At 64.6% G+C, this 27,775-nt stretch overlaps 2 protein-coding genes across 3 annotated transcripts; one reads left to right on the forward strand and one right to left on the reverse strand.

The window, feature by feature from the left end:
- The first annotated feature begins 827 nt into the window (after positions 1-827).
- On the forward strand, positions 828-18,790 carry ATP4A (ATPase H+/K+ transporting subunit alpha). The gene is made up of 23 exons (XM_075134961.1): positions 828-845; positions 2,572-2,679; positions 3,266-3,325; positions 4,227-4,430; positions 5,662-5,775; positions 5,883-6,017; positions 6,121-6,238; positions 6,316-6,584; positions 7,067-7,265; positions 7,359-7,468; positions 8,222-8,356; positions 9,001-9,181; positions 9,811-9,980; positions 10,837-10,973; positions 11,213-11,363; positions 11,903-12,071; positions 12,146-12,300; positions 12,872-12,995; positions 14,378-14,523; positions 14,601-14,734; positions 17,082-17,183; positions 18,562-18,653; positions 18,762-18,790. Exons 1-23 carry the CDS (start codon positions 834-836, stop codon positions 18,788-18,790), a joined length of 3,054 nt encoding a protein of 1,017 aa, XP_074991062.1. The 5' UTR covers positions 828-833.
- Positions 18,791-19,789: 999 nt separating this feature from the next.
- Positions 19,790-27,334, reverse strand: TMEM147 (transmembrane protein 147). 2 transcript variants are annotated; one of them, XM_075134967.1, is made up of 7 exons: positions 27,100-27,334; positions 26,168-26,237; positions 24,954-25,019; positions 23,168-23,304; positions 22,308-22,392; positions 21,235-21,356; positions 19,790-19,926 (listed from the first exon to the last, which is right to left on the reverse strand). In XM_075134967.1, the coding sequence occupies exons 1-7, from the start codon at positions 27,174-27,176 to the stop codon at positions 19,806-19,808; spliced, it is 678 nt and encodes a 225-aa protein (XP_074991068.1). In that variant the 5' UTR covers positions 27,177-27,334; the 3' UTR covers positions 19,790-19,805. The 2 variants fall into 2 exon arrangements, with proteins under 2 accessions (XP_074991068.1, XP_074991067.1); XM_075134966.1 differs by lacking the exon at positions 24,954-25,019 and having other exon boundaries at positions 27,100-27,292.
- Between the last annotated feature and the right edge of the window lie 441 nt (positions 27,335-27,775).

Below are 27,775 nucleotides of genomic sequence, written 5' to 3' on the forward strand. Positions count from 1 at the left end.
GGCAAGGTTGGGTGGGGGTCTGGGTGGGGGGGTCTAGGTGGGGGTCCCAGACACCAGCGTCCCACAGGGTGGGGGGTCTGGGTGGGGGTCCTGGACACCCAAGTGGGTCCCTCAGGGTGGGGGTCTGGGTGGGGGGTCCCGAAAACCTGGGTTCCTCACAGTTGGGGGTCTGGGTGGGGGTCCCGGACACCCAAGTTCCTCAGGGTGGGTGGGGGTCTGGGTGGGGGGTCCCGGATGCCTGGGTGCCCCCCCGCCCCCCACCGCACGCCGGGATCCCCCGGAAGAACCGCAGCAGCTAAACTTAGAGCAAGGCATGATGGGAGCCCGGGTCCCCAGAGACCTCCCCCCCCCCCCCCCCCGTCACGAGGCCGATAAGATATCAGTAATTAATCATTAATGAGCGGCAAAAGGGGACCCAGGCGTCTGGGGCCTCCCCTCCCCCACACTTGATAAGCCAGAACGTGATAAGGGGGGGGGGGATGGGGGGGGGAGGGGAACAACATCAAGGGCGGCCCGAGGGCGGCGCGGACCTGGGGGTGGGGGGGGAGGACCCAGGCGTTGGGGTGCCCACCCTCCTGCCCCCCAGGTCACCCAGGGGTTTGGGGGGTCCCAGGGGTTTGGGGGGGACCCAGGCATCCGGGTAACCCCACCCCCCAAAACCCCCTTGGTTGTCCTAATTCCTCCCCCCCCCCCAAAAAAAAAAAAGGGACCCACCGTCCCCTCCCCCCAGGCAGGAGGCGTCCGGGCGAGGTCACCTTGGGGCGGTTCCCCCGGGGGATATAAGGGGAGGTGGGGAAGGGACTGGGAGGCACTGGGAGGCACTGGGAGCTGCCATGGGGAAGGAGGTGAGGGGGGCGGGGGGAGAGAGGTGGGAAGATGGAGGGATGGAGGTAGGGATGGATGGTGGGATGGAAGGATGGACAGAGGGATGGACGGAGGGAGGGATGGACAGAAGGACGGAGGGGTGGAGGGATGGACAGAAGGGTGGAGAGATGGAAGGATGGACGTAGAGAAGGAGGGATGGTGGGATGGAAGGACGGACGGATGGACGGAGGGACGGAGGGATGGACAGAAGGACAGAGGGATGGAGGGATGGACAAGAATGGAGAGATGGACAGAGAGGTGGAAGGAGGGTTGGAGGGATGGAGGGATGGACAGAAGGGTGGAGAGATGGAAGGATGGACGTAGAGAAGGAGGGATGGTGGGATGGAAGGATGGAAGGATGGACGGAGGGATGGTGGGATGGTGGGATGGAAGGAGGGATGGTGGGATGGAAGGAGGGATGGAGGGATGGTGGGATGGAAGGACGGACGGAGGGATGGAGGGATGGACAGAAGGACAGAGAGATGGAGGGATGGACAGAAGAATGGAGAGATGGACAGAGAGGTGGAAGGAGGGTTGGAGGTATGGAAGGATGGACGTAGAGAAGGAGGGATGGTGGGATGGAAGGATGGACGGATGGACGGAGGGACGGAGGGATGGTGGGATGGAAGGACGGACGGATGGACGGAGGGATGGTGGGATGGTGGGATGGAAGGAGGGATGGAGGGATGGTGGGATGGTGGGTTGGAAGGAGGGATGGAGGGATGGTGGGATGGAAGGACGGACGGAGGGATGGAGGGATGGACAGAAGGACAGAGAGATGGAGGGATGGACAGAAGAATGGAGAGATGGACAGAGGGGTGGAAGGAGGGTTGGAGGGATGGAAGGATGGACGTAGGGATGGAGGGACGGAGGGATGGAAGGACGGACAGAAGGACGGAGGGATGGAGGGATGGACAAAAGAACAGAGGGAAGGAGGGATGGACAGAGGGGGGGAAGGAGGGTTGGAGGGATGAAAGGATGGACAGATGGACGGAGGGAGGGATGGTGGGATGGAAGGATGGACAGAAGGACGGGGGGATGGAGGGATGGACAGAAGGACAGAGGGAGGAAGGGATGGGAGGATGGAGATAGGGATGGAGGGATGGACAGAAGGATGGACAGAGGGATGGAAGGAGGGTTGGAGGGATGGACAGAAGGACGTAGGGATGGATGGAGGGATGGTGGGATGGAAGGATGGACGGAGGGATGGAGGGACGGACAGACGGATGGAGAGAGGAATGGAGGGATGGACAGAAGGTTGGACGGAGGGAGGGATGGAAGGATGGACGGAGGGATGGTGGGATGGAAGGATGGACAGAAGGACGGGGGAGAGGGAGGAATGGACAGAAGGACGGAGGGAGGGATGGACAGACGGATGGACGAAGGCAGGGACGGACAGAAGGGTGGAGGGAGGAAGGATGGACAGAAGGATGGACGGAGGGATGAAGGGATGGGCAGAAGGACGGAGGGAGGGAGGGATGGACAGACGGACGGACGGAGGGATGGGAGGAGGGATGGACAGAAGGATGGAGGGAGGGACGGACGGACACACGGACAGCGAGAAGGTGGCACGAGGTGAAGGAGATGGGATGGGGGAGGGGGGGACGGACAGAGGGGTGGAGGGATGGACAGAAGGACGGATGGACAGAGGGATGGACGGAGGGACCCACCCCCAGACGACCCTTGACCTCTGACCTCTGTCCCCAGGAGAGCTACGAGTTGGGGCCACGGGGCAAGGCCCCGCCCTCGGCGGCGAAGGGGCGTGGCCGCCGCAAGCAGGAGAAGCTGGAAGACATGAAGAAGGAGATGGATGTGGTACGGGGGGAACTGGGAGGGACTGGGAGGGGCAATGGGGAAGAGTGGGAGGTCAACAAAGGGGACTAGGAGGGACTGGGCGTCGGTGGGGGCCACTGGGAGGGATTGGGGGTCAATGGGAGGTCAACTGGGGGGACTGGGAGGTCAATGGGGAAGATTGGGAGGTCAACTGGGGGGATGGGGAGATCAACTGGGGGGGTCGGGAAGACTGGGAGGTCAACTGGGGGGACTGGGAGGGACTGGGTGGTCAAGAAGGGGGACTGGGGGGGACAGGGGGTCACCACGGGGCACTGGAAGGTCAACTGGGGGAGTGGGGGTTCGTCAAGGGTCAATGGAGGCAACTGGGACAGTCAGTGGGGGGAACTGGGAGGGACCGGGAGGTCAACGTGGGCACGGGGAGATCAACGAAGGTCAATGGAGCACGGGGAGGGACTGGGAGGGTCAATGGGGAGAATTGGGAGGTCAACAGGGGTCAAGAAGGGGACTGGGAAGGTCAATAGGGCACTGGGAGGGGCAGAGAGGGCACTGGGTTGTACTGGGAGGCACTGGGAGGGTCAGGGGCCAGTGCTGAGGCCGGTGCCCCCAGGATGACCACAAGCTCGACGTGAACGATCTGGAGGTCAAGTACAGCACCAGCATCACCAAGGTGGGTGACCCCTGACCTCTGACCCTGGCCAATCCCAACCCCCGCCAGCTCCCAGCACCATGACCCTCTGACCCCCAACCCCACTGACCTCCACCCACCCCATTGACCCCATGACCCTACCAGTCCCCCCCAATCAACCTCATTGACCCTGTTGACCCCCATGACCCCCCCAACGACCCCGCTGACCTCCACCAACCCCATTGACTCCATTGACCCCACTCAACTCCATGACCCCATCCAAACTTCTTGACCCCACCAACCCCATTGACCCCATTGACCTCACTCAACTCCATGACCCCCATCAACCTGTTGACCTCATTGACCCCGTTGACCCTGTCCAAACCTTTTGACCCCACCAACCTCATTGACCCCATGAACCCCACTCAACTCCATGACCCCCATCAACCTGTTGACCTCATCGACCCCACCAACCCCATTGACCCCATCGACCCCACTCCACTCCACTCCATGACCCCCACAAACCCCGTTGACCCCATTGACCCCGTTGACCCCACTCAACTCCATGACCCCATCAACCTGTTGACCCCATCCAAACCTGTTGACCCCACCAACCCCATTGACCCCGTTGACCCCACTCAACTCCATGACCCCATCAACCTGTTGACCTCATCGACCCCGTTGACCCCATCCAAACCTGTTGACCCCATCCAAACCTGTTGACCCCACCAACCCCATTGACCCCATTGACCCCACTCAACTCCGTGACCCCATCAACCCGTTGACCTCATCGTCCCCCTTGACCCCATCCAAACCTGTTGACCCCACCACCCCCATTGACCCCATTGACCCCACCCCACTCCATGACCCCCACAAACCCTGTTGACCCCACTTGACCCCATTGACCCCACTTGACCCCCATGACCCCACTTGACCCCGGCAGGGCCTGGTGGAGGCGGTGGCAGCCGAGCGGCTCCTGCGGGACGGCCCCAACGAGCTCCGCCCCCCTCGGGGGACCCCCGAATGCGTCAAGTTTGGGCGACAGTTGGCCGGGGGTCTCCAGTGTCTGATGTGGGTGGCGGCGGCCATTTGCCTCATCGCCTACGGCGTGCAGGAGGGGGAAGGTGACCGCGGCAGCTCCGACAACGTACGCCGGACGCCTGGGTCCATCTTGGGGGGGACATCTGGGTCCATCTTGGGGGGACGTCTGGGTCTATCTTGGGGAGGGACGTCTGGGTTCATCTGGGGAGGGGACACACGGGGGTTCCTGGGTTGAGGAACGCCTGGGTCCATCTGGGGGAACGTCTGGGTTCATCTGTGGAGGGGACACTCGTGGGTTCGTCGGTTGAAGAACACCTGGGTCCATCTGGGGGAAGGTCTGGGTCCATCTGTGAGGGGATGCCTGGGTCCACTTGGGCTGGAGAACATCTGGGTTCATCTGGGAGAAGATCTGCATTCCTTTTAGGGGGATGAATGAGTCCATGGGTTGAGGAACACCGGGGTCCATCCAGTTGGGGAATGCCTGGGTCCATCTTGGGGGACATTTGGGTCCATCTGGGGGGGACATCTGGGTCCCTGGGCTGAGGAGAGCCTGGATCCATCTTGGGGAGGACACCTGGGTCTACCTGGAGAACGTCTGGGTCTATCTGGAGAACGTCTGGGTCCATCTTGGGGAGGACACCTGGGTCTACCTGGAGAACGTCTGGGTCTATCTGGAGAACGTCTGGGTCCATCTTGGGGAGGACACCTGGGTCTACTTGGAGAACGTCTGGGTCCATCTTGGGGAGGACACCTGGGTCTATCTGGAGAACGTCTGGGTCCATCTTGGGGAGGACACCTGGGTCTATCTGGAGAACGTCTGGGTCCATCTTGGGGAGGACACCTGGGTCTATCTGGAGAACGTCTGGGTCCATCTTGGGGAGGACACCTGGGTCTATCTGGAGAACGTCTGGGTCCATCTTGGGGAGGACACCGGGGTCTATCTGGAGAACGTCTGGGTCCATCTTGGGGAGGACACCTGGGTCTATCTGGAGAACGTCTGGGTCCATCTTGGGGAGGACATCTGGGTCTATCTGGAGAACGTCTGGGTCCATCTTAGAGGGTTGCATGTGTCCATGGGTTGAGGAATGCCTGGGAACATCTGGGTCCACCTGGGCTGGGGAACGCCTGGGTCCATCTTGGGGGACATCTGGGTCCATCCCAGGGGGGCACCTGGAAGCCAGGGACCCTCGGGAATGGGCAACCTGGGGGGCTCTGGGGGAGGAACTAGGTGCCTGGGACTCTCTGGAGGACAAGGACACCTGGGTGCCCTGGGATGGGGGTACTTGGGCGCCCGGGTCCCCACCCCGGGGGCCTGATCCTGTCCCCACCACCCTCAGCTGTACCTCGCCATCGCCCTCATCGCCGTCGTCGTGGTCACCGGTTGCTTCGGCTACTACCAAGAGTTCAAGAGCACCAACATCATTGCCAGCTTCAAGAACCTCGTTCCTCAGGTGGGATCACCCGGATCTCCGGGTCCCTTCCCTACCCAGACATCTGGGTGCCCACCTGGACGTCTGGGTGCCCACCCCGGACACCTGGGTTCCGCTGTCACCTCCAGCAAGCCACGGTGATCCGAGAAGGAGACAAGCTGCAGATCAACGCCAACGAGCTGGTGGTCGGTGACTTGGTGGAGATCAAAGGAGGAGATCGAGTTCCTGCGGACATCCGTATCATCTCGGCTCAGGGTTGCAAGGTGGGCGTGGACACCCGGGTCCGGTGGGGTGGGGTGGGGTGTGTCCCGGATACCTGGGTTCCCCCCGCCGAGCTGAGTCGCGTCCTCCCACCGCCACCTCCAGGTGGACAACTCGTCGTTGACGGGAGAGTCGGAGCCTCAGACGCGGTCACCCGAGTGCACCCACGATTCGCCCTTGGAGACCCGTAACATCGCCTTCTTCTCCACCATGTGCCTAGAAGGTGCGTCCCACCCGGACACCCGGGTCCCACCCGGTCGCGTGGGTCTTCTAATCCACCCGGATCCTTGGGTCCCCTAGGGACGGCCATGGGGTTGGTGATCAACACGGGTGACCGGACCATCATCGGGCGCATCGCCAGCTTGGCCTCGGGGGTGGAGAACGAGAAGACGCCCATCGCCATCGAGATCGAGCATTTTGTCGACATCATCGCCGGCCTCGCCATCTTCTTCGGCGCCACCTTCTTCGTGGTGGCCATGGTCATCGGCTACCCCTTCCTCCGGGCTATGGTCTTCTTCATGGCCATCGTCGTGGCCTACGTCCCCGAGGGGCTGCTGGCCACCGTCACGGTAGGACTTGGGGCATCACGGGGCTTGGAGGTCTTGGGTCCCATCACAAACCGTGGGTGCTGTGGGGGTCTTCTTTGGGGTTTGGATGGGACCCGTGGGTCCAACGCCACCCAGGGGGTCCGCACGGGGCCCGATGGTCCCTACGGGTCTACGGGCATCAAACGCCTTCCTGGAGGTCCCCATGGCTCCAAGGCCACCACGGGAGCTCCGGGAGGTCCCCATGGGTCCATCACAAAGCACGGGTGCTACGAGGTCCTTGAGGGTCTTCACGAGGCTCACAAAGGATCCACGAGGCCAACGCAACCCAAGAACGCGACACGGCTTCTGGTTGTCCCTACGGGTCCACGGGCATCGACTCCTTTCCTGGAGGTCCCCGTGGCTCCAAGGCCACCGCACCAGCTCCGAGATGTCCCCAAGGATCCCACGGGTGCCGTAGGGCTCCCAGAGCTCCCCAGGGTGCTGAGGAACTTCTCCGGCCCTAGGTTTGCCTCTCGCTGACGGCGAAACGTCTGGCGCGGAAGAACTGCGTGGTGAAGAACCTGGAAGCGGTGGAGACGTTGGGTTCCACCTCGGTCATCTGCTCCGACAAGACGGGGACCCTCACCCAAAACCGGATGACGGTGGCACATCTCTGGTTCGACAACCAGATCCATACGGCCGACACTACCGAGGACCAATCGGGTGAGTCGGTTGCCTGGGTCCACCCTTCTTCCGCCTCCGCCCCCCCACCTCTTGGGTTCCCCCCGACGTCACCCCCTATGTCCCACCACCCAGGTCAGAGCTTCGACCAATCGTCGGAGACGTGGACCATGCTGAGCCGCGTCGTCACCCTCTGCAACAGGGCCCAGTTCAAGCCGGGACAAGACAACATCCCCGTGGCCAAGGTGGGACGCGTATGGGGCCACAGGCCCTATAGGGGCCCTATATGGGGCTGGGAGGGGCGTATAGGGAACTCGTAGGAGGCCGGGAGGGGCACATAGGGACCCTTTATGGCGCTGGGAGGGGCATGTAGGGACCTATATGAGGCTTTATATGGGATTGGGAGAATTGTATAGGGACCAGGACTCCTATAGGGGCATCATATGGGGCTAGGAAGGGTGTATAGGGGGCCAGAACCCCCAGAGGGGCACAATATGGGGCTGGGAGGGGCATACAGGGACCCCCATAGGGGCCCTATATGGGGGTGAGGGGGGTGTATAGGGGCCCAACGTAGAGCTGGGAGGGGCGTATAAGGCCCAGGACACCCGTAGGGGCATTATATGGGGCCGGGAGGGGTGTATAGGGACCGGGATGCTCGTAGGAGCGCTATATGGGGCTGGAAATGTCATATAGGAGCCCTATAAAAGCCCGATATGGGGCTGGGAGGGCAATACGCGGACCTCTATAGGGGCCCTATATAGGGCTTAGAGAGGCTTATAGGGGCCAGGACCTCCTCTATAGGGGTCCTATAGGGGGTGATGTGGCCCCCCCCCCGAGCCCCACCCGCTTAAACCCTATACGGGTCTGGGAGGGCAATACAGGGACCCCCATAGGGGCCCTATAGAGGTCCTGGAGAGGCATATAGGGGCCAGGACCACCCCTATAGGGGTCCTATATAGGATGATACGGGCCCACCTGCTTAAGCCCCGCCCCCGCAGCGTGAGGTCATCGGCGACGCTTCGGAGACGGCGCTGCTGAAGTTCGCGGAGGTGACGGTGGGGTCGGTGGCGGAGGCGCGGGGACGGTTCCCCAAAGTGGCCGAGCTGCCCTTCAACTCCACCAACAAGTTCCAGGTGGGGGAACCCAGGGGGGGTCCCAGGGGTCCAGAAAGGGGACCCAGGTGTCCAGGGGGGGTCCCAAGCATTTGGGGGGACCAAGGTGTCCAGGAGGAACCCTGGCGTCCAGGGGGATCCAGATGTTCAGGAGGAACTTTGGTCTTCAGGAGGCACCCAAGGGTCTAAGGGGGACCCAGATGTCCAGAGGGGGACCCAGGCGTCCGGGGGGGGGACCCAGACATCCGGGGGGGTCCCAAGCATTTGGGGGGACCAAGGTGTCCAGGAGGAACCCTGGCGTCCAGGGGGATCCAGATGTTCAGGAAGGACCCAGATGTTCAGGAGGAACTTTGGTCTTCAGGAGGCACCCAAGGGTCTAAGGGGCACCTAGATGTCCAGGGGGGAACCCAGGCATCCAGGGGGGGACCCAAAGGTCTAAGGGGGACCCAGGTGTCCAGAGGGGGGACCCAGGCACCCGAGGAGGACCCAGACGTCCAGGAGGAACCCAAGCATCTGAGGTGGACCAGGCATCTGGAGGGCCCCTAGGCTATTGAGAAGCACCCAAGTGTCTAGGATGGACCCAAGCTTCTTGTGGGGGGGGACCCAGGTACCTGGGGGGCACCCAGGCACCTGGGGGGCACCCAGGCATCCGAGTTCCTCGACAGCTGTCGGTCCACGAGGCGGGAGAACGGCAACTCCTGGTGTTGAAAGGTGCCCCCGAGCGGGTGCTGGAACGGTGCAGCACGGTGCTGCTGAAGGGACAGGAGCTGGCCCTGGACGCCCAATGGCGGGAGGCCTTCGAGGGGGCCTACGCCGAGCTGGGGGGGCGTGGGGAGAGGGTGTTGGGTGAGTGGGGTGGGGGATGGGGGGATGTGGGGGGGACGTGGGGATGGGGGACGTCATGGGGAGGTGGGGATGGGGGGAGATCATGGGGAGGTGGGGATGGGGGAACATCATGGGGAGGTGGGGAGGTGGGGATGGGGGGACATCGTGGGGACGTGGGGATGGGGGGACATCATGGGGAGGTGGGGATGGGGGGACATCATGGGGAGGTGGGGATGCGGGGATATCGTGGGGACGTGGGGATGGGGGGACATCATGGGGCAGTGGGGAGGTGGGGATGGGGGGACATCATGGGGAGGTGGGGATGGGGGGACATCGTGGGAACGTGGGGATGGGGGGACATCATGGGGAGGTGGGGAGGTGGGGATGCGGGGATATCGTGGGGACGTGGGAATGGGGGGACATCATGGGGAGGTGGGGATGGGGGGACATCGTGGGGAGGTGGGGATGGGGGGACATCGTGGGGACATGGGGATGGGGGGACATCATGGAAAGATGGGGGACATGAGAACATGGAGGGACATGGAAGGGACATGGGGACATGCAGGGGAGCGGCACACGCAACACCCCCATGCACACGGGTCCCAACGTCACCCAGTGTCCCCTCACGTCCCTGCCTCGTCCCTCCCAAGGGTTCTGCGCCCGCTGGCTGCCGGCGGGGACGGTGGCGGCGGGGACGGACCCCGAGGAGCTGCCGGAGGTGGCCGTGGGACTCTGCTTCGCCGGGCTGGTGTCCATGATCGACCCACCCAGGGCCACCGTCCCCCAGGCCGTGCTCAAGTGTCGTACGGCTGGTATCAGGGTAGGGGACATGGGGACAAGGAGGACGTGGAGGGACATGGGGATGGAGGGACATCAAGAATATGGAAGGACATGGGGACATGGCAGGGCCATGGAGACATGGAGGACACGGGGACTAGGAGGGACATGGGGATGGGGGGACATCAAGAACATGGAAGGACATGGGGGGACATGGGGACATGGAGTTGGGGGGGGACATGGGGATGGGGGACATCAAGAACATGGAAGGACATGGGGGAACATGGAATTGGGGGGGACATGGGGATGGGGGACATCAAGAACATGGAAGGACATGGGGGGACATGGGGACATGGAGTTGGGGGGGGACATGGGGATGGGGGACATCAAGAACATGGAAGGACATGGGGGAACCTGGAGTTGGGGGGACATGGGGATGGGGGACATCAAGAACATGGAAGGACTTGGGGGAACGTGGGGACATGGAGATGGGGAGGGGACATGGGGATGGGGGACATCGAGAACATGGAAGGACTTGGGGGAACGTGGGGACATGGAGATGGGGAGGGGACATGGGGATGGGGGACATCGAGAACATGGAAGGACATGGGGGAACGTGGGGACATGGAGATGGGGAGGGGACATGGGGATGGGGGACATCAAGAACATGGAAGGACATGGAGGGACATGGGGACAGGGAGGGACATAGAGATGGGGGACATCAAGGACATGGAGGGATTTGGGGACATGGGGTGGACCCGGGGACATGAGGGACATGAGGATGGGGGGACATCAAGAACTTGAAGGGACATGAGGGGACGTGGGGGACCACAAGAGACCATGAGAAACCATCAGAACCACAGGTGGCCACCGATGTCCCCATGTCCCCTTATCCCCAGGTCATCATGGTGACCGGAGACCACCCCATCACGGCCAAGGCCATCGCGGCGGCCGTTGGCATCATCTCAGAGGGCAGCGAGACCCCCGAGGAGGTGGCAGCTCGTCTACGCGTTCCCCTTGAACGGGTGGACCCCAGGTGAGACCCAAGTGGCCGGGTGGGGGGACCCAGGTGGCCGGGAGGGGACCCAGGCGTCCGGGTGAAGGTGACCTTGGCACCTGGGTGGAGGTGACCTTGGCACCCAGATGGACCACGGTGGGGACCACAACGTCTTAGGGTGATCCAGCTCCACGGAGATGGGGAGCAGGGGGGGGTGGACCCAGGTGTCCAGGGTGCGGGGGGACCCAGGTGTCCCATGTCGTGTCCCCCGTCCCCAGGCAGGCGCGGGCGCGGGTGGTGACAGGGGCGGAGCTGGCGGCCATGACACCGGGGGCTCTGGAAGGTCTTCTACGCGCCCACCCTGAGATGGTCTTCGCCCGGACGTCACCGCAACAGAAACTTGTCATCGTGGAGAGTTGTCAACGGCTGGTGGGGACATTGGGGACACTGAGGGGACATTGGGGACGTGGGGGACACTGGGGACACTGGGGACACTGGGGACACGGGCACAACTCAAAGCCACTGCCAGTCCAGGTGGGGAGGGGACATTGGGTGGCCTTGGGGACAGCATCCATGGCCTCGGGATGCCATCATGGTGGGGATGGTGGTGGTCCCTGTCCCCGTCCTTCTGGTCCCCATGTCCCCAAGGTGCCATCATGGGCGGGATGGTGATGGTCCCTGTCCCCATTTCTCTGGTCCCCATGTCCCCAAGGTGCCATCATGGTGGGGATGCTGATGGTCCCTGTCCCCGTCCTGGTCCCCGTGTCCCCAAGGTGCCATCATGGTGGGGATGGTGACGTCCCCAAGGTGCCATCATGGTGGGGCTGGTGATGTCCCCAAGGTGGCATCATGGTGGGGATGCTGATGGTCCCTGTCCCCATCCTTCTGGTCCCCGTGTCCCCAAGGTGCCATCATGGTGGGGATGGTGATGGTCCCTGTCCCCATTCCTCTGGTTCCCATGTCCCCAGGGTGCCATCGTGGCGGTGACGGGGGACGGGGTGAACGACTCCCCGGCGCTGAAGAAGGCCGACATCGGGGTGGCCATGGGCATCGCCGGCTCTGACGCCGCCAAGAACGCGGCCGACATGATCCTCCTCGATGACAACTTCGCCTCCATTGTCACCGGCGTGGAGCAAGGTGGGGCTGGGGACACCGGGGACAGGTGACACGAGGTGCCACCACCCTGGTGACGCTGTCTCCGTCTTTCCCAGGCCGCTTGATCTTTGACAACCTGAAGAAGTCCATCGCCTACACCTTGACCAAGAACATCCCCGAGTTGACTCCCTACCTCATCTACATCACGGCCAGCGTCCCCCTGCCCTTGGGTTGCATCACCATCCTCTTCATCGAGCTCTGCACGGACATCGTGAGTACCCGGACATCTGGGTTACCCCTGCCCGGACGCGTAGGTCACCCCCGCACCCAGATGATGGAGGTCCATCAAGTGGTCGTTGAGGTTCCTCACCCAGGAACCAGGGTTCTTCATACGGACGTTGGGGTTCTTCACCCAGATGTTGGGGTTCTTCATCCAGGCATCTGGGTGCCTCACCCGGACATTGGGGTTCCTCACCCGGACACCTGGGTCCTCCACCCAGACACTTGGGTCCTTCACCCAGTCCATCAACTGGTCGTTGAGGTTCCTCAACGAGGAACCAGGGTTCTTCATATGGACGTTGGGGTTCTTCACGCAGATGTTGGGGTTCTTCATCCAGGCATCTGGGTGCCTCACCCGGACACTGGGGTCCCTCACCCGGACACCTTGGTTCTTCACCCTGACACCTTGGTCCTCCACCCAGACGCTTGGGTCCTTCACCCAGACGCTTGGGTCCTTCACCCCAAGGGTTGGGTCCGCCACCCAGATACCAGGGGTCCCCCAACCAGATGTCGGGGTCCCCCAGGGGCACCTGGGTCCCTCACCCAGATGTCTGGGTCCACAGTTCCCCTCGGTCTCCTTGGCCTATGAGAGGGCGGAGAGTGACATCATGCACCTGAAACCCCGCAATCCTCGACGCGACCGATTGGTCAACGAACCTTTGGCGGCTTATTCCTACTTCCAGATTGGTACGGACCGGGGTCCACCTTGGGTGGGTGGGTGGGGGGGTCTAGGTGTTGGGGTGGCCCAGGTGCCCAGACACCTGGGTCCCTGGCCACCCAGATTCCTGGACGTCTGGGTCCTCAGACACCTGGGTTCCTTGGTCCTTGGGTCCCTGGGTGCCGGGACACCTGGGTCCATGGGTGCTTGGGTCCACAGCTCCATGGGTCCCTGGACACCTGAGTCCCCAGGCACCTGGGTTCCGTGGTCCCTGGCCACCCGGATGCCTGGGTCTCCAGGTCCCTGGACATCCGAGTCCTTGGCCACTTAGGTCCTGGGTCACCTGGTCACCTTGGTCCCTGGCCACCTAGATCCTTGGCCACCTGGTCACCTGGGTCCCTGGCCACCTAGGTCCTTGGCCACCTGGTCACCTTGGTCCCTGGCCACCTAGGTCCTTGGTCACTTGGTCACCTCGGTTCCTGGCCACCCAGATGTCTGGGTTCCTGGGTCCCTGGCCACTTGGCCACCTGGGTTCTTGGCCACCCAGGTCCCCAGGTCCCTGGACATCTGAGTCCCTGGCCACCTGGTCACCTGGGTCCCTGGCCACCTAGATCCTTGGCCACCTGGTCACCTTGGTCCTGGGCCACCTGGTCACCTTGGTCCCTGGCCACCTAGGTCCTTGGCCACCTGGTCACCTGGGTCCCTGGCCACCTAGATCCTTGGTCACTTGGTCACCTCAGTTCCTGGCCACCCAGATGTCTGGGTTCCTGGGTCCCTGGCCACTTGGCCACCTGGGTTCTTGGCCACCCAGGTCCCCAGGTCCCTGGACATCTGAGTCCCTGGCCACCTGGTCACCTGGGTCCCTGGCCACCTAGATCCTGGGCCACCTGGTCACCTTGGTCTCTGGCCACCTGGTCACCTGGGTCCCTGGTCACCTTGGTCCTTGGCCACCTGGTCACCTTGGTTCCTGGCCACCCAGATGTCTGGGTTCCTGGATCCCTGGCCACTTGACCACCTGGGTTATTGGCCACCCAGGTCCCTGGACATCTGAGTCCCTGGCCACCTAGATCCTTGGCCACCTGGTCACCTTGGTCTCTGGCCACCTAGGACCTGGGCCACCTGGTCATCTTGGTCCCTGGCCACCTAGGTCCTGGGCCACCTGGTCACCTTGGTCTCTGGCCACCTGGGTCCCTGGCCACCTAGGTCCTTGGCCACCTGGTCACCTTGGTCCCTGGCCACCTAGGTCCTGGGCCACCTGGTCACCTTGGTCCCTGGCCACCCAGATGTCTGGGTTCCTGGATCCCTGGCCACTTGACCACCTGGGTTCTTGGCCACCCAGGTCCCTTGATCCTTGGGTCCCTGGGTGCCGGGACACTTGGGTCCCCGAACTAACCCCACCCCCCCCCCGTAGGTGCCATCCAATCCTTCGCCGGCTTCACCGACTACTTCGTGGCCATGGCGCAGGAGGGTTGGTGGCCTCTCCTCTGCTTGGGCTTGCGCCCGCGGTGGGAGGACACCCACGAGCAAGAACTGCAGGACAGTTACGGCCAACAATGGGTACGTCCAGGTCCTAGAGACCCCTATAGGTCCCTATACGGCCCGCCCCGCCTCCCTGACCTATACGTCGCCCGTAGACCTTCGAGCAGCGCCGCTACCAGCAGTACACCTGCTACACCGTCTTCTTCATCAGCATCGAGATGTGCCAGATCGCCGACGTCCTCATCCGCAAGACCCGCCGCCTCTCCCTCTTCCAGCAGGGCCTCTTCCGGTGCCTATAGGGGCTATAGGGGGAAAGGCTATAGGGGTTCCGGTGGCTATAGGGGCTCTTCAAGTGCCTACGGGGGGCAAAGGGGTGATGGGACTCTGCTGGTGCCAATGGGGCTTCTTCCAGTGACTAATATGGGGGGGGGGGGGGGGGCTCTGCCGGTACCTATGGGGGCTATAGGGGCTCTTCTGGTGCCTATGGGTGCTATGGGGGGGAGGCTATAGGGGTTCCGGTGGCTATAGGGGCTCTTCAAGTGCCTACGGGGGGCAAAAGGGTGATGGGACTCTGCTGGTGCCAATGGGGCTTCTTCCAGTGATTATGGGGGGGGGCTTTGCCGGTACCTATGGGGGCTATAGGGGCTCTTCCGGTGCCTATAGGGGCTATAGAGGGAAAGGCTATAGGGGTTCCGGTGGCTATAGGGGCTCTTCAAGTGCCTACGGGGGGCAAAGGGGTGATGGGACTCTGCTGGTACCAATGGGGCTTCTTCCAGTGACTAGGGGGGGGGGGGGGGGGGCTCTGCCGGTACCTATGGGGGCTATAGGGCCTCTTCCGGTGCCTATAGGGGCTATAGGGGGGGAGGCTATAGGGGTTCCGGTGGCTATAGGGGCTCTTCAAGTGCCTACGGGGGGCAAAAGGGTGATGGGACTCTGCTGGTGCCAGTGGGGCTTCTTCCAGTGACTATGGGGAGGGGGGGGGGGGGGCTCTGCCGGTACCTATGGGGGCTATAGGGCCTCTTCCGGTGCCTATAGGGGCTATAGGGGGGGAGGCTGTAGGGGTTCCGGTGGCTATAGGGGCTCTTCAAGTGCCTACGGGGGGCAAAGGGGTGATGGGACTCTGCTGGTACCAATGGGGCTTCTTCCAGTGACTGGGGGGGGGGGGCTTTGCCGGTACCTATGGGGGCTATAGGGGCTCTTCTGGTGCCTATGGGTGCTATAGGGGGGGAGGCTATAGGGGTTCCGGTGGCTATAGGGGCTCTTCAAGTGCCTACGGGGGCAAAGGGGTGATGGGACTCTGCTGGTGCCAATGGGGCTTCTTCCAGTGACTGGGGGGGGGGGGGCTTTGCCGGTACCTATGGGGCTATAGGGGCTCTTCTGGTGCCTATTGGGTGCTATAGGGCTTTGCCGGTGCCTATGGGGTGATAGGGGCGATAAAGGTTCTGCTGGTGCCTATGGGGTCTACAGGGGCTATGGGGCTCTGCCGGTACCTATGGGGGCTATAGGGGTTCTTCTGGGGGCTAATGGGCTCTTCTGGTGCCTATGGGTGCTATAGGGGGGGAGGCTATAGGGGTTCCGGTGGCTATAGGGGCTCTTCAAGTGCCTACGGGGGGCAAAGGGGTGATGGGACTCTGCTGGTGCCAATGGGGCTTCTTCCAGTGACTGGGGCGGGTGGGGCTTTGCCGGTACCTATGGGGGCTATAGGGGCTCTTCCGGTGCCTATAGGGGCTATAGGGGGGGAGGCTATAGGGGTTCCGGTGGCTATAGGGGCTCTTCAAGTGCCTACGGGGGGCAAAGGGGTGATGGGACTCTGCTGGTGCCAATGGGGCTTCTTCCAGTGACTATGGAGGGGGGGGCTTTGCCGGTACCTATGGGGGCTATAGGGGCTCTTCTGGTGCCTATGGGTGCTATAGGGGCTTTGCCGGTGCCTATGGGGTGATAGGGGCAATAAAGGTTCTGCCGGTGCCTATGGGTTCTACAGGGGCTATGGGGCTCTGCCGGTACCTATGGGGGCTATAGGGGCTCTTCTGGGGGCTAATGGGCTCTTCTGGTGCCTATGGGTGCTATAGGGACTCTGCCGGTGCCTATGGGGTGATACGGGCGTTAAAGGTTCTGCCGGTGCCTATGGGGCTCTGCCGGTGCCTATGGAGTTCTGCCAGTACCTATGGGGGCTATAGGGGTTCTTCTGGGGGCTATGAGGGTTATAGGAGCTCTTCCAGTGCCTATGGGGTCTATAGGGGTTCTTCCAGTGCCTATGGGGCCTATAGGGGTTCTTCTAGTGCCTATGGGGTCTATAAGGGTTATAGGGTCTCTGTTGCCACCTATCAGGACTATAGGGGACTATGGGGCCTCTTCTGGTGCCCATGTATGTATATACCTGCCCCCGGTGCCTATGGGGGTATACGGGTCACAGGATCTCTGCTATAGGAGCCTGTGCTGCACTATAGTTGCCTATGGGCTGCTATAGGAGCCTGCGAGGTGCTACAGGAGCCTTTGAGGTGCTATAGGTGCCTGTGCGGTGCTATAGGCGCCTGTGGGGTGCTATAGGCGCCTGTGGGGTGCCAATGGAACGCTATAGCAGCCCATAGGTTGCTATAGGTGCCTACGGGGTGCTATAGGGGCCCGTCTCCCGGCAGGAACCGGATCCTGGTGATCGCCATCGTCTTCCAGGTGTCCATCGGCTGCTTCCTCTGTTACTGCCCCGGGATGCCCAACGTCTTCAACTTCATGCCCATCCGGTGGGCCCCGACACCCGGGTGCCCCCCCAAAATCCTGGGTGCCCCCCCCCAGATGCCTGGGTTCCCCCCCGGACACCTGGGACCCCTTCAAGGACACCTGGGTCCCCCCAAAATGGCTGGGTCCCCCTCCTGACCCCTTTCCCGGACACCTTGGTGTGTCCCCCCCCCCAACACCTGGGTCCCCTTCAAGGACACCTGGGTCCCCTTCAAGGACACCTGGGTCCCCCCCAAATGACTGGGACCCCCCCTGGACACCTGGGACCCCCTCCTGGACACCTAGGTCCCCCCTAAATGGCTGGGTCCCCCTCCTGACCCCCTTCCCAGACACCTGGGGGTCCCCCACTGGGACACCTGGGTCCCCCCCAGACACCTGGGACCCCCCCCCAGACACCTGGGTCCCCTTCAAGGACACTTGGGTCCCCCCCACAGACACCTGGGTCCCCCCCAAATGGCTGGGACCCCCCCTGGACACCTGGGTCCCCCCCAAATGGCTGGGTCCCCCTCCTGACCCCCTTCCCAGACACCTGGGGGTCCCCCCCTGGGACACCTGGGTCCCCCCCCAGACACCTGGGACCCCCCCCCAGACACCTGGGTCCCCTCCTGGGTGCCTGGGTCCCCCTCCTGGACACCTGGGTCCCCCCCAAATGGCTGGGTCCCCCTCCTGACCCCCTTCCCAGACACCTGGGGGTCCCCCCCTGGGACACCTGGGTCCCCCCCCAGACACCTGGGACCCCCCCCCAGACACCTGGGTCCCCTTCAAGGACACTTGGGTCCCCCCCAAAAACACCTGGGTCCCCCCCAAATGGCTGGGTCCCCCTCCCGACCCCCTTCCCGGACACCTAGGGGTCCCCCCCTGGGACACCTGGGTCCCCCCCAGACACCTGGGACCCCCCCCCAGACACCTGGGTCCCCTCCTGGGTGCCTGGGTCCCCCTCCTGACCCCCTTCCCGGACACCTGGGACCCCCCCAGACACCTGGGACCCCCCCTGGACACCTGGGACCCCCTCCTGGACACCTGGGTCCCCCCCAAATGGCTGGGTCCCCCTCCTGACCCCCTTCCCAGACACCTGGGGGTCCCCCCCAGAGACACCTGGGTCCCCCCCAGACACTGGGTTCCCCCCACCCCAGACACCTGGGTCCCCTCCTGGGTGCCTGGGTCCCCCTCCTGACCCCCCTTCTCGGACACCTGGGACCCCCCCAGACACCTGGGACCCCTCCGGGACACCTGGGTCCCCTTCAAGGACACCTGGGTCCCCCCCAAATGGCTGGGTCCCCCTCCTGACCCCCTTCCCGGACACCCGGGTCCCCCCCCACCAGGAACCGGGGTCCCCTGACCACGTCTTTGTCCCCTCCCCCCCCCCCCCCCCCAATCTCCCAGGTTCCAGTGGTGGTTTGTGCCGATGCCCTTCGGCCTCCTCATCCTCGTCTACGACGAGATCCGAAAATTGGGAGTGAGGAGACACCCGGGAAGTGAGTAACCGGCCCCGAATCCTGGGGTTCCACCCCCCCCCCCCAGATGCTGGGGTCCCCCCCCCCCATCCTCACCCCTCTTTGTCTTCCCCCCCCCCCCCCCCCCAGGTTGGTGGGACCGAGAGCTCTACTACTGAGATGGAGGTGCTGCCCTGGATGCCTGGGTCCCCCCCAAACATCTGGGACCCCCCCAAATATCTGGGACCCCCCCCAAATATCTGAGGGTTCCCCCCGAATGCCTGGGTCCCCCCCCCCAAATACCTGGATCCCCCCCTGAATGCCTGGGTCCCTCCCCTCCCAATACCTGCGTCCCCCCTGCGAATGCCTGGGTCCCCCTCAACACCTGGGTCCCCCCAACACCTGGACCCCCCCCCAAACACCTCAGTCCCCCCCCCTTAAATGCCTGGGTCCCCCCAACACTTGGACCCCCCCAAACACCTCAGTCCCCCCCCCCCTTGAATGCCTGTGTCCCCCCAACACCTGGACCCCCCCCCAAACACCTCGGTCTCCTCCCAGACGCCTGGATCCCCCCCAAACCCCAGGGTCCCCCCAAACACCTGGATCCCCCCCAAACCCCAGGGTCCCCCCCAAACACCTGGATCCCCCCTGAATGCCTGGGTCCCCCCCCCAACACCTTGAGTCCTCCCACACACCTGGGACCCCCTCCCGAATGCCTGGGTGCCCCCCAAACACCTCCATCCCCCCCAACACCTGGGTCCCCCCCAAAGACCTGGGTCCCCCCCAAACACCTGGATCCCCCCCAAACACCTGGGTGCCCCCCCAACACCTGGATCCCCCCAAACACCCGGATCCCCCCAAACACCTGGGTCCCCCCCAAAGACCTGGGTCCCCCCCAACATCTGGATCTCCCCAAACACCTGGATCCCCCCTAAACACCTGGGTCCCCCCCAAACACCTGGGTGCCCCCCCAAACACCCGGATCCCCCCAAACACTTGGGTCCCCCCAAACACCTGGGTGCCCCCCCAACACCTGGATCCCCCCAAACACCCGGATCCCCCCCAAACACCTGGGTGCCCCCCAAACACTTGGGTGCCCCCCCAACACCTGGATCCCCCCCAAATGTCTGGGTGCCCCCCCCCCGGACACCTGGGTGCAATAAAGCTCTCACAGCCTCTATAGGTGCCTTTAATTTAGGGGGGGGGCAGGAGGGGGACGAGGAGCCTCAGGGCCCCCAGCCCCAAGGCCGCCGCCCCCAGCGCCCGCAGCCCCAGAGCCCCCCAGGGGCCGAGTCCCAGCGCTTGCCCCGCCCACCTGTGGGGAAGAGGGCGGGGCGTCAGAGGGGGAACGCCCACTACCGGCACCACGCCCCCCCGGGAGCCCCGCCCCCCCCCCAGTCCTCAGTTGTCCCCACTAAGGCTCTACACGGGTGTGGACTTCTAAGCCACGCCCACACCGCAAGCCACGCCCTCCCTCTGGCAGGCCACGCCCCCGAGCCGCCTGGAGCCACCCCCAAGTCAACAGCAGGCCACACCCCCCGTCTTCAAGCCCCGCCCCTACACCTTCTCCCCCCCTCAATGTCTTGGCCCTGTGGGGAGCCCCGCCTCTCCATGGAGGCCCCGCCCCTCTCAGCATAAGCCCCGCCCACCCACTGGGGAACAACTGCTCCCTTAGTCCCGCCCACTCAGCGAGGAAGCCCCGCCCATGCAGCCAAAGTCCTCCTAGCACCTGCTAAGAACCCTGCCCCCAATTAGGCCCCGCCCCAATTAAACCCCGCCCTTATCCCCCTAAGCCACGCCCCCTCCGATGAAGCCCCACCCAGTAAGGAAGCCCTCCTACACAGGACCAGCCCCCCTCCCCCGGGGCAGCCTCTAGAGCACCGCCCCCTGCATTAAGCCCCTCCCCTTGAAAGCCCCGCCCCTTGAAAGCCCCGCCTCCTTGCAAAGCCCCGCCTACCTAGTAAGAAGCCCTCCTAGGCAGCAGCTGCCCTCCCAAAGCCCCACCTGTTTGAAGCCCCGCCCCTTTGAAGCCCCACCCCTTGTGAAGCCACACCCCTTGTGAACGCCACGCCCCCTCGTGAAGCCACGCCTACCTAGTAAGAAGTTCTAGGCAGCAGCCCCCCCCCCAAGGCGAAAGCCCCAGCTCCCCTAGCCCCACCCCCACGAGGAAGCCCCGCCCTTTGTGAAGCCCCGCCCACCACTAAGCCCCGCCTACCCATTGAGGAAGCCTTGGTAGGCAGCAGCAGCCAGCAGCCCCCCCCCCGGGTGGGCATGGGGGGCCCCGCCCCTAGCCCCACCCCCACAGGGAAGCTCCGCCCCTTGTGCAGCCCCGCCCACCACTAAGCCCCGCCCACCCATTGAGGAAGCCCTCATAGGCAGCAGCAGCCAGCAGCCCCCCCCCAGGGGCGGGCATGGGGGGCCCCGCCCCTAGCCCCACCCCCACAGGGAAGCCCCGCCCCTTGTGAAGCCCCGCCCACCACTAAGCCCCGCCCACCCATTGAGGAAGCCCTCCTAGGCAGCAGCAGCCAGCAGCCCCCCCCCAGGGGTGGGCATGGGGGGCCCCGCCCCTATGAGGAAACCCCGCCCCCTGGTGAAGCCCCGCCCACCCGTAAGCCCCGCCTACCCGGTGAGGAAGCCCTCGTAGGCGGCGGCGGCCAGCAGCCCCCCCAGGGGCAGGCGCAGGCGGGGGGGCAGGTCGTGACGCCCCGAAGCCCAGAGCAGCGCCGCCGCCGCCACGTGACGCACCTGGGGGGGCAAAAAGGGGGTTCGGGGGGGGTAACGACCCCCCCCGGGGAAGAGCACCCCCCCCCCGGGCAATAACGGCCCCCAATTAGCCCCCCCAGTTCCCCCAGTTGCCCCCCCCCCCCCAGGGCAATAACCCCCCCATTTCACCTCCCAATTATCCCCCCAGTCGTCCTCCCAGTCGCACCCCCAGTTGTCCTCCCAGTCACCCCCCCCAGTTCTCCCAGTCCACCCCAGTCGCCCCCTCACTCCTCCCAGTCCATCCCAGTCGCCCCCCCCAGTTCTCCCAGTCCACCCCAGTCGCCCCCTCACTCCTCCCAGTCCATCCCAGTTGCCCCCTGACTCTTCTCAGTGGCCCCCCTACTCCTCCCAGTCCCCCCAGTCCCCCCCCCCACTCCCCCCCTCCTCCCACTCCACCCCAGTTGCCCCCTCACTCCTCCCAATCCATCCCAGTTGCCCCCCCACTCCTCCTAGTCGCCCCCCTACTCCTCCCAGTCCCCCCAGTTGCCCCCAGTTGCCCCCCCACTCCTCCCAGTCCACCCTAGTTGCTCCCTCACTCCTCCCAGTCCATCCCAGTTGCCCCCCCACTCCTCCCAGTCGCCCCCCTACTCCTCCCAGTCCCCCCAGTTGCCCCCCCAGTTGCCCCCAGTTGCCTCCCCACTCCTCCCAGTCCGTCCCAGTTGCCCCCCCACTCCTCCCAGTCGCCCCCCTACTCCTCCCAGTCCCCCCAGTTGCCCCTCCCGGTCCCCAGTTTCTCCATCCAGTTCTCCCAGTCCACCCCAGTTGCCCCCCCACTCCTCCCGGTCCATCCCACTTGCCCCCCCACTCCTTCCAGTCGCCCCCCTACTCCTCCCAGTCCCCCCAGTTGCCCCCCCCAATCCCCCCAGTTTCTCCATCTAGTCCTCCCAGTCACCCCTCCAGTCCTCCCAGTCCCCCCAGTTGCCCCCCCCTCACCAGGCTGATGTTGGAGTCCAGTCCCATCTGCAAGTGGCGCCAGTCGAACTCCACCCCCCGCGCCCCCACCCATAGCGGGACGCACCTATAGACCCCGGCATCCCATTAGGGGGGACCCCGGCACCCGGGGTCCTATAGATTTCCCCCCCCAGTCCCTATAGATCTCCCCCAGCTCCTGTAGATCTCTCCCAGCCCCTATAGGTACCCAGAGTCCCCCCCATGACCGCTCCATCAGGGTCCTAAAGGTCTCTATAGGTCCCCAAAGCCCCCCCATTGCCCCCCCAGCGTCCTATAGGCTCCTATAGGACCCCCTCATCACCCTACCCTACGCGCTTCTGAAGGCTCCTATAGCCTCAAGAGGGGCCCAGAGCCCCCCCCCACAAACACAGGCCCCTATAGTCCCTATAGGTCTCTCCCCAGCTGCTATAGCCACCCCCAGCCCCTATAGCTTCCATATAGCCCCCCATAACCCCTATAGCCCTCCCCCAATCCCTTCTGGAGTGCCCTCCAAAACCCACAGCGCCCCCCCCCCCCCAGGAACCCCCATAACCCCCTAAAGATCTCCTATAGGTTCCCCCCAGCCCTCATAAGTCTCCTATAGCCCCCCCCCCACGCCCCATAACCCTCTTATAGCTCCATAAGCCTCTCCAAATACCATAGCCCTCTATAGATCCCCCCAACCCCTATAGATCCCCTATAGTTTTCATAGCACCCCCCCCGCCAGCTTCTATAACCCCCCGTAGTCCCCCAAAAGCCCCCACAAACCCCCCCCCCAGCCCCCATAGACCCTCCCCCCCCCCAGCCCCCATAGACCCCCTCCCCTCCACCCTATAGATCCCCTATAGCCCCCTATAGCTCACCGGGAGGTGAGGAGCTCAGCGCTGGCCCAGCCCAGGGCGGCCACCAGGATGCGGAGCTCCCCCCGCCCCCCCCCCCGGCCCAGCGCCAGCTGCAGCCCCCCCAGATCGGCCGCGTCCACCGTCGCCCGCAGGAACTCCTGGGGGGGGGGGACATGGGGACGTTGGGGACATTGGGGGGACATGGGGGACATTGGGGGGACATGGGGGATGTGGGGGGACATGGGGGGGCATGGGGGACATTGGGGACATGGGGGACGTGGGGGGACATTGGGGACATTGGGGGGACATTGGGGATGTGGGGGGACATGGGGGGACATGGGGGGACATGGGGGACATTGGGGGGACATGGGGACATGGGGGACATTGTGGACGTGGGGGGACATGGGGGGGACATGGGGGGACATTGGGGACATTGAGGACATGGGGGACGTGGGGGGACATTGGGGACATGGGGGACATGGGGGGACATGGGGGATGTGGGGGGACATGGGGGGACATGGAGACATGGGGGGACATTGGGGACATTGAGGGGACATGGGGGACATTGGGGGGACATTGGGGATGTGGGGGGATATGGGGACATGGGGGGACATTGGGGACATTGGGGACATTGAGGACATGGGGGACGTGGGGGGACATGGGGGGACATTGAGGACATTGGGGGACATTGGGGATGTGGGGGGATGTGGGGGGACATGGGGGGACATGGGGACATGGGGGGACATTGGGGACATGGGGGATGTGGGGGGACATGGGGGGACATGGGGGGACATTGGGGACATGGGGGACATGGGGACATGGGGGACACTGGGGACATGGGGGATATTGGGGGGACATTGGGGATATGGGGGGACATTGGGGATATGGGGACATGGGGGGACATTGGGGGGACATTGGGGATGTGGGGGGATATGGGGACATGGGGGACATTGGGGGGACATGGGGGGACATTGGGGACATGGGGGACATGGGGGATGTGGGGGGACATGGGGGACATTGGGGACATTGGGGGGACATTGGGGATATGGGGGGACATTGGGGATATGGGGACATGGGGGGACATTGGGGACATGGGGGACATTGGGGACATTGGGGGACATTGGGGATGTGGGGGGATATGGGGACATGGGGGGACATTGGGGACATTGGGGGGACATGGGGACATGGGGGGACATTGGGGGGACATGGGGGCATGGGGGACATTGGGGACATTGGGCATGTGGGGGGGCATGGGAACGTGGGGGGACACGGGGACATTGGGGACATGGAGACATGGGTGACATGGGGGGACATGGGGGGACAAGGGGGACATGGGGGGGACATGGGCGGACAAGGGGGACACGGGGACATTAGGGACATGCAGGACATGGGGACATGGGGGGGTCATGGGGGGACATTGGGGACATGGGGACATTGGGGACATGGGAGGCATGGGGGACATTAGGGATGTGGGGGGACATTGGGGACATGGGGGGTCATGGGGTGACGGGGGGACATTGGGGACATGGGGGGGACACGGGGGGACATGGAGGACACAGGTGGAAACAGGGGGACAAAGGGGGGACACGGGGGGGGACACATGGGGGGAGACAGGGTGGGGGTGTCACCCCCACAGCCCCCTCGGAGGGGTCATCCCCCCCCCCCCATTGGGGCACCCCCGGGTCCCCCCCCATCCCCTCCCCCCCACCTCAGGCCACACTCTTGGCTCCTCCCCCCTCCCCCCCCCCCCCCCCCCCATCGGGCACCCATGGGTGCCCCCCACCCCCCGCCCCTCCCCCAGACTCACCCCCACCAGGTCGTACCCCCCCGACGGCCCCTCCCAGGTGGGGAAGAAGGTGGCCAAAAACAGCATCTGGGGGGGGGGGGGGCACCCAGGAGTCAGGGACCCCCCCTATAGGGGACCCAGGTGTCCGGGACCCCCCATAGGGGATCCAGGACCCCCCCCAACACCCCAGGACCCCCCCAACCCCCCCCATAGGGGACCCAGGACCCCCCCCAACCCCCCCAGGACGTCTCAACCCCCCCCATAGGGGATCAAGGTATCTGGGACCCCCCCAACCCCCCCCATAGGGGACTCAGGACCCCCCCAAACCTCCCCATAGGGGACCCAGGTGTCTGGGACCCCCCCCATAGGGGATCCAGGACCCGCCCCAACCCCCCAGGACCCCCCCAACCCCCCCCAAAGTGGACCCAGGACCCCCCCCAAACCTCCCCATAGGGGACCCAGGTGTCTGGGACCCCCCAACCCCCCCCATAGGGGACTCAGGACCCCCCCAAACCTCCCCATAGGGGATCAAGGTGTCCAGGACCCCCCTATAGGGGACCCAGGTGTCCGGGACCCCCCCAATCCCCCCCACAGGGGACCCAGGACCCCCCCAAACCTCCCCATAGGGGACCCAGGTATCTGGGACCCCCCCCAACCTCCCCCATAGGGGACCCAAGACCCCCCCAAACCTCCCCATAGGGGACTCAGGCATCCAGGACCACCCCCCCATAGGGGACCAAGGTGTCCGGGACCCCCCTATAGGGGACATAGGTGTTTGGGACCCCCCCAACTCCCCCTATAGGGGACTCAGGACCCCCCCCAACCCCTCCTATAGGAGACCCAGGACCCCCCAACTCCCCCTATAGGGGACGCAGGACCCCCCAACCCCTCCCTATAGGGGACCTAGAACCCCCCAACCCCCCCTATAGGGGACTCAGGACCCCCCAACACCCCCCTATAGGGGACCTAGAACCCCCCAACCCCCCTATAGGGGACTCAGGACCCCCCAACCCCCCCCTATAGGGGACCTAGAACCCCCCAATCCCCCCCTATAGGGGACGCAGGACCCCCCAAACCCCCCTATAGGGGACGCAGGACCCCCCAACTCCCCCTATAGGGGACTCAGGACCCCCCAACCCCCCCCATAGGGGACTCAGGACCCCCCAAACCCCCCCTATAGGGGACTCAGGACCCCCCAAACCCTCCCTATAGGGGACCCCAGTGTCCGGCCCCACCTTTCCCAGTTGCACCAGTACGTAGGTGGCTCCCGCCTGGACACATCGCCAGAAAGCGCTGTACTCCGACCTGCGACCAGTGCTCCCAGTTACTCCCAGTATCCCCTAGTAACCCCCCCAACCTTCCCAGTAACCCCCCTGGCCTTCATAGTAAGCCCCAGACCCCCTCCCAGTATCTCCCAGTCTCTCCCAGTATCTCCCAGTAACCCCCCAGCACTCCCAGCCCTGCTCCCACTCTCTCCCAATCCCCTCCCAGTGCCCCCACACCCCCTCCCAGTCCCTTCCAGCCACTCCCACTGCTCCCAGTCCCCCTCCCACTCCCTGCCACTCCCTCCCAGTGCCCCCCACACCCCCTCCCAGTCCCTTCCAGTCACTCCCACTGCTCCCAGTCCCCCTCCCACTCCCTCCCAGTGCCCCCCACACCCCCTCCCAGTCCCTTCCAGTCACTCCCACTGCTCCCAGTCCCCCTCCCACTCCCTCCCAGTGCCCCCCACACCCCCTCCCAGTCCCTTCCAGTCACTCCCACTGCTCCCAGTCCCCCTCCCACTCCCTCCCAGTGCCCCCCACACCCCCTCCCAGTCCCTTCCAGTCACTCCCACTGCTCCCAGTCCCCCTCCCACTCCCTCCCAGTGCCCCCCACACCCCCTCCCAGTCCCCCTCCTACTCCCTCCCAGTGCCCCCCACACCCCCTCCCAGCCCCCTTCCCATTCCCTCCCAGTGCCCCCCAAACCCCCTCCCAGTCCCCCCCACTGCTCCCAGTCCCCGTCCCACTCCCTCCCAGCGCCCCCCACACCTCCTCCCAGTCCCTCCCAGTCCCCCTCCCAGTCCCTCCCAGTGGCCCCCACACCCCTTCCAGTCACTCCCACTGCTCCCAGTCCCCCTCCCACTCCCTCCCAGTGCTCCCAGTTCCCCCCCCCCGCCTCCCCACTCACAGGCCGCTGCACTTGTAGGTGATGAAATAGGGGAAATAAGCGAGAGCGAAGCAATTCCCGAAGTGAAACAAGGTCATGGTGGGACCCAGGGGTGGGAGGGGGCACCCAGGGGTCCGGGGGGGCACCCAAGGGTGCGGGGGGGGGGCACCCAAGGGTGCGGGAGGGGACCCAGGCCTCGGAGCCGCCGCGGTGCTTGACGGGAACGGAAGGCGGACGGGGGAAGGAGGGGCGACTTCCGGACTACAACTCCCGGCGTGCACCGCGCTTCGCCGCTCAACGGACCAATCAGGGTGAGGCCACGCCCCCTCGCCGTGCGAACGCCCGGGTTCCGCTTCCCCCCCCCCCCGCCGACCGCCGGTTCCCGCCAAAACCCCTCAGGGAGCCCCCAGACCCCTCAGGGACCCCCCAAAACCTCTCAGGGAGCCCCCCAAACCCCTCAGGGACCCCCCAAAACTCCTCAGGGACCGCCGAAATACCTCAGAGACCTCCCCCAGACACCCCCAAAACCCCTCAGAGACCCTCAAAACCTCTCAGGGAGCCCCCAAACCCCTCAGGGAGCCCCAAAATGCCTCAAGGACCCCCCCGGACCCCCCCAAAACCCCTCAGGGACCCCCGAAATACCTCAAGGACCCCCCCGGACCCCCCCAAAACCCCTCAGGGACCCCCGAAATACCTC

Source organism: Calonectris borealis, chromosome 35, assembly GCF_964195595.1.
Source record: "Calonectris borealis chromosome 35, bCalBor7.hap1.2, whole genome shotgun sequence".
NCBI lineage: Eukaryota > Metazoa > Chordata > Aves > Procellariiformes > Procellariidae > Calonectris > Calonectris borealis.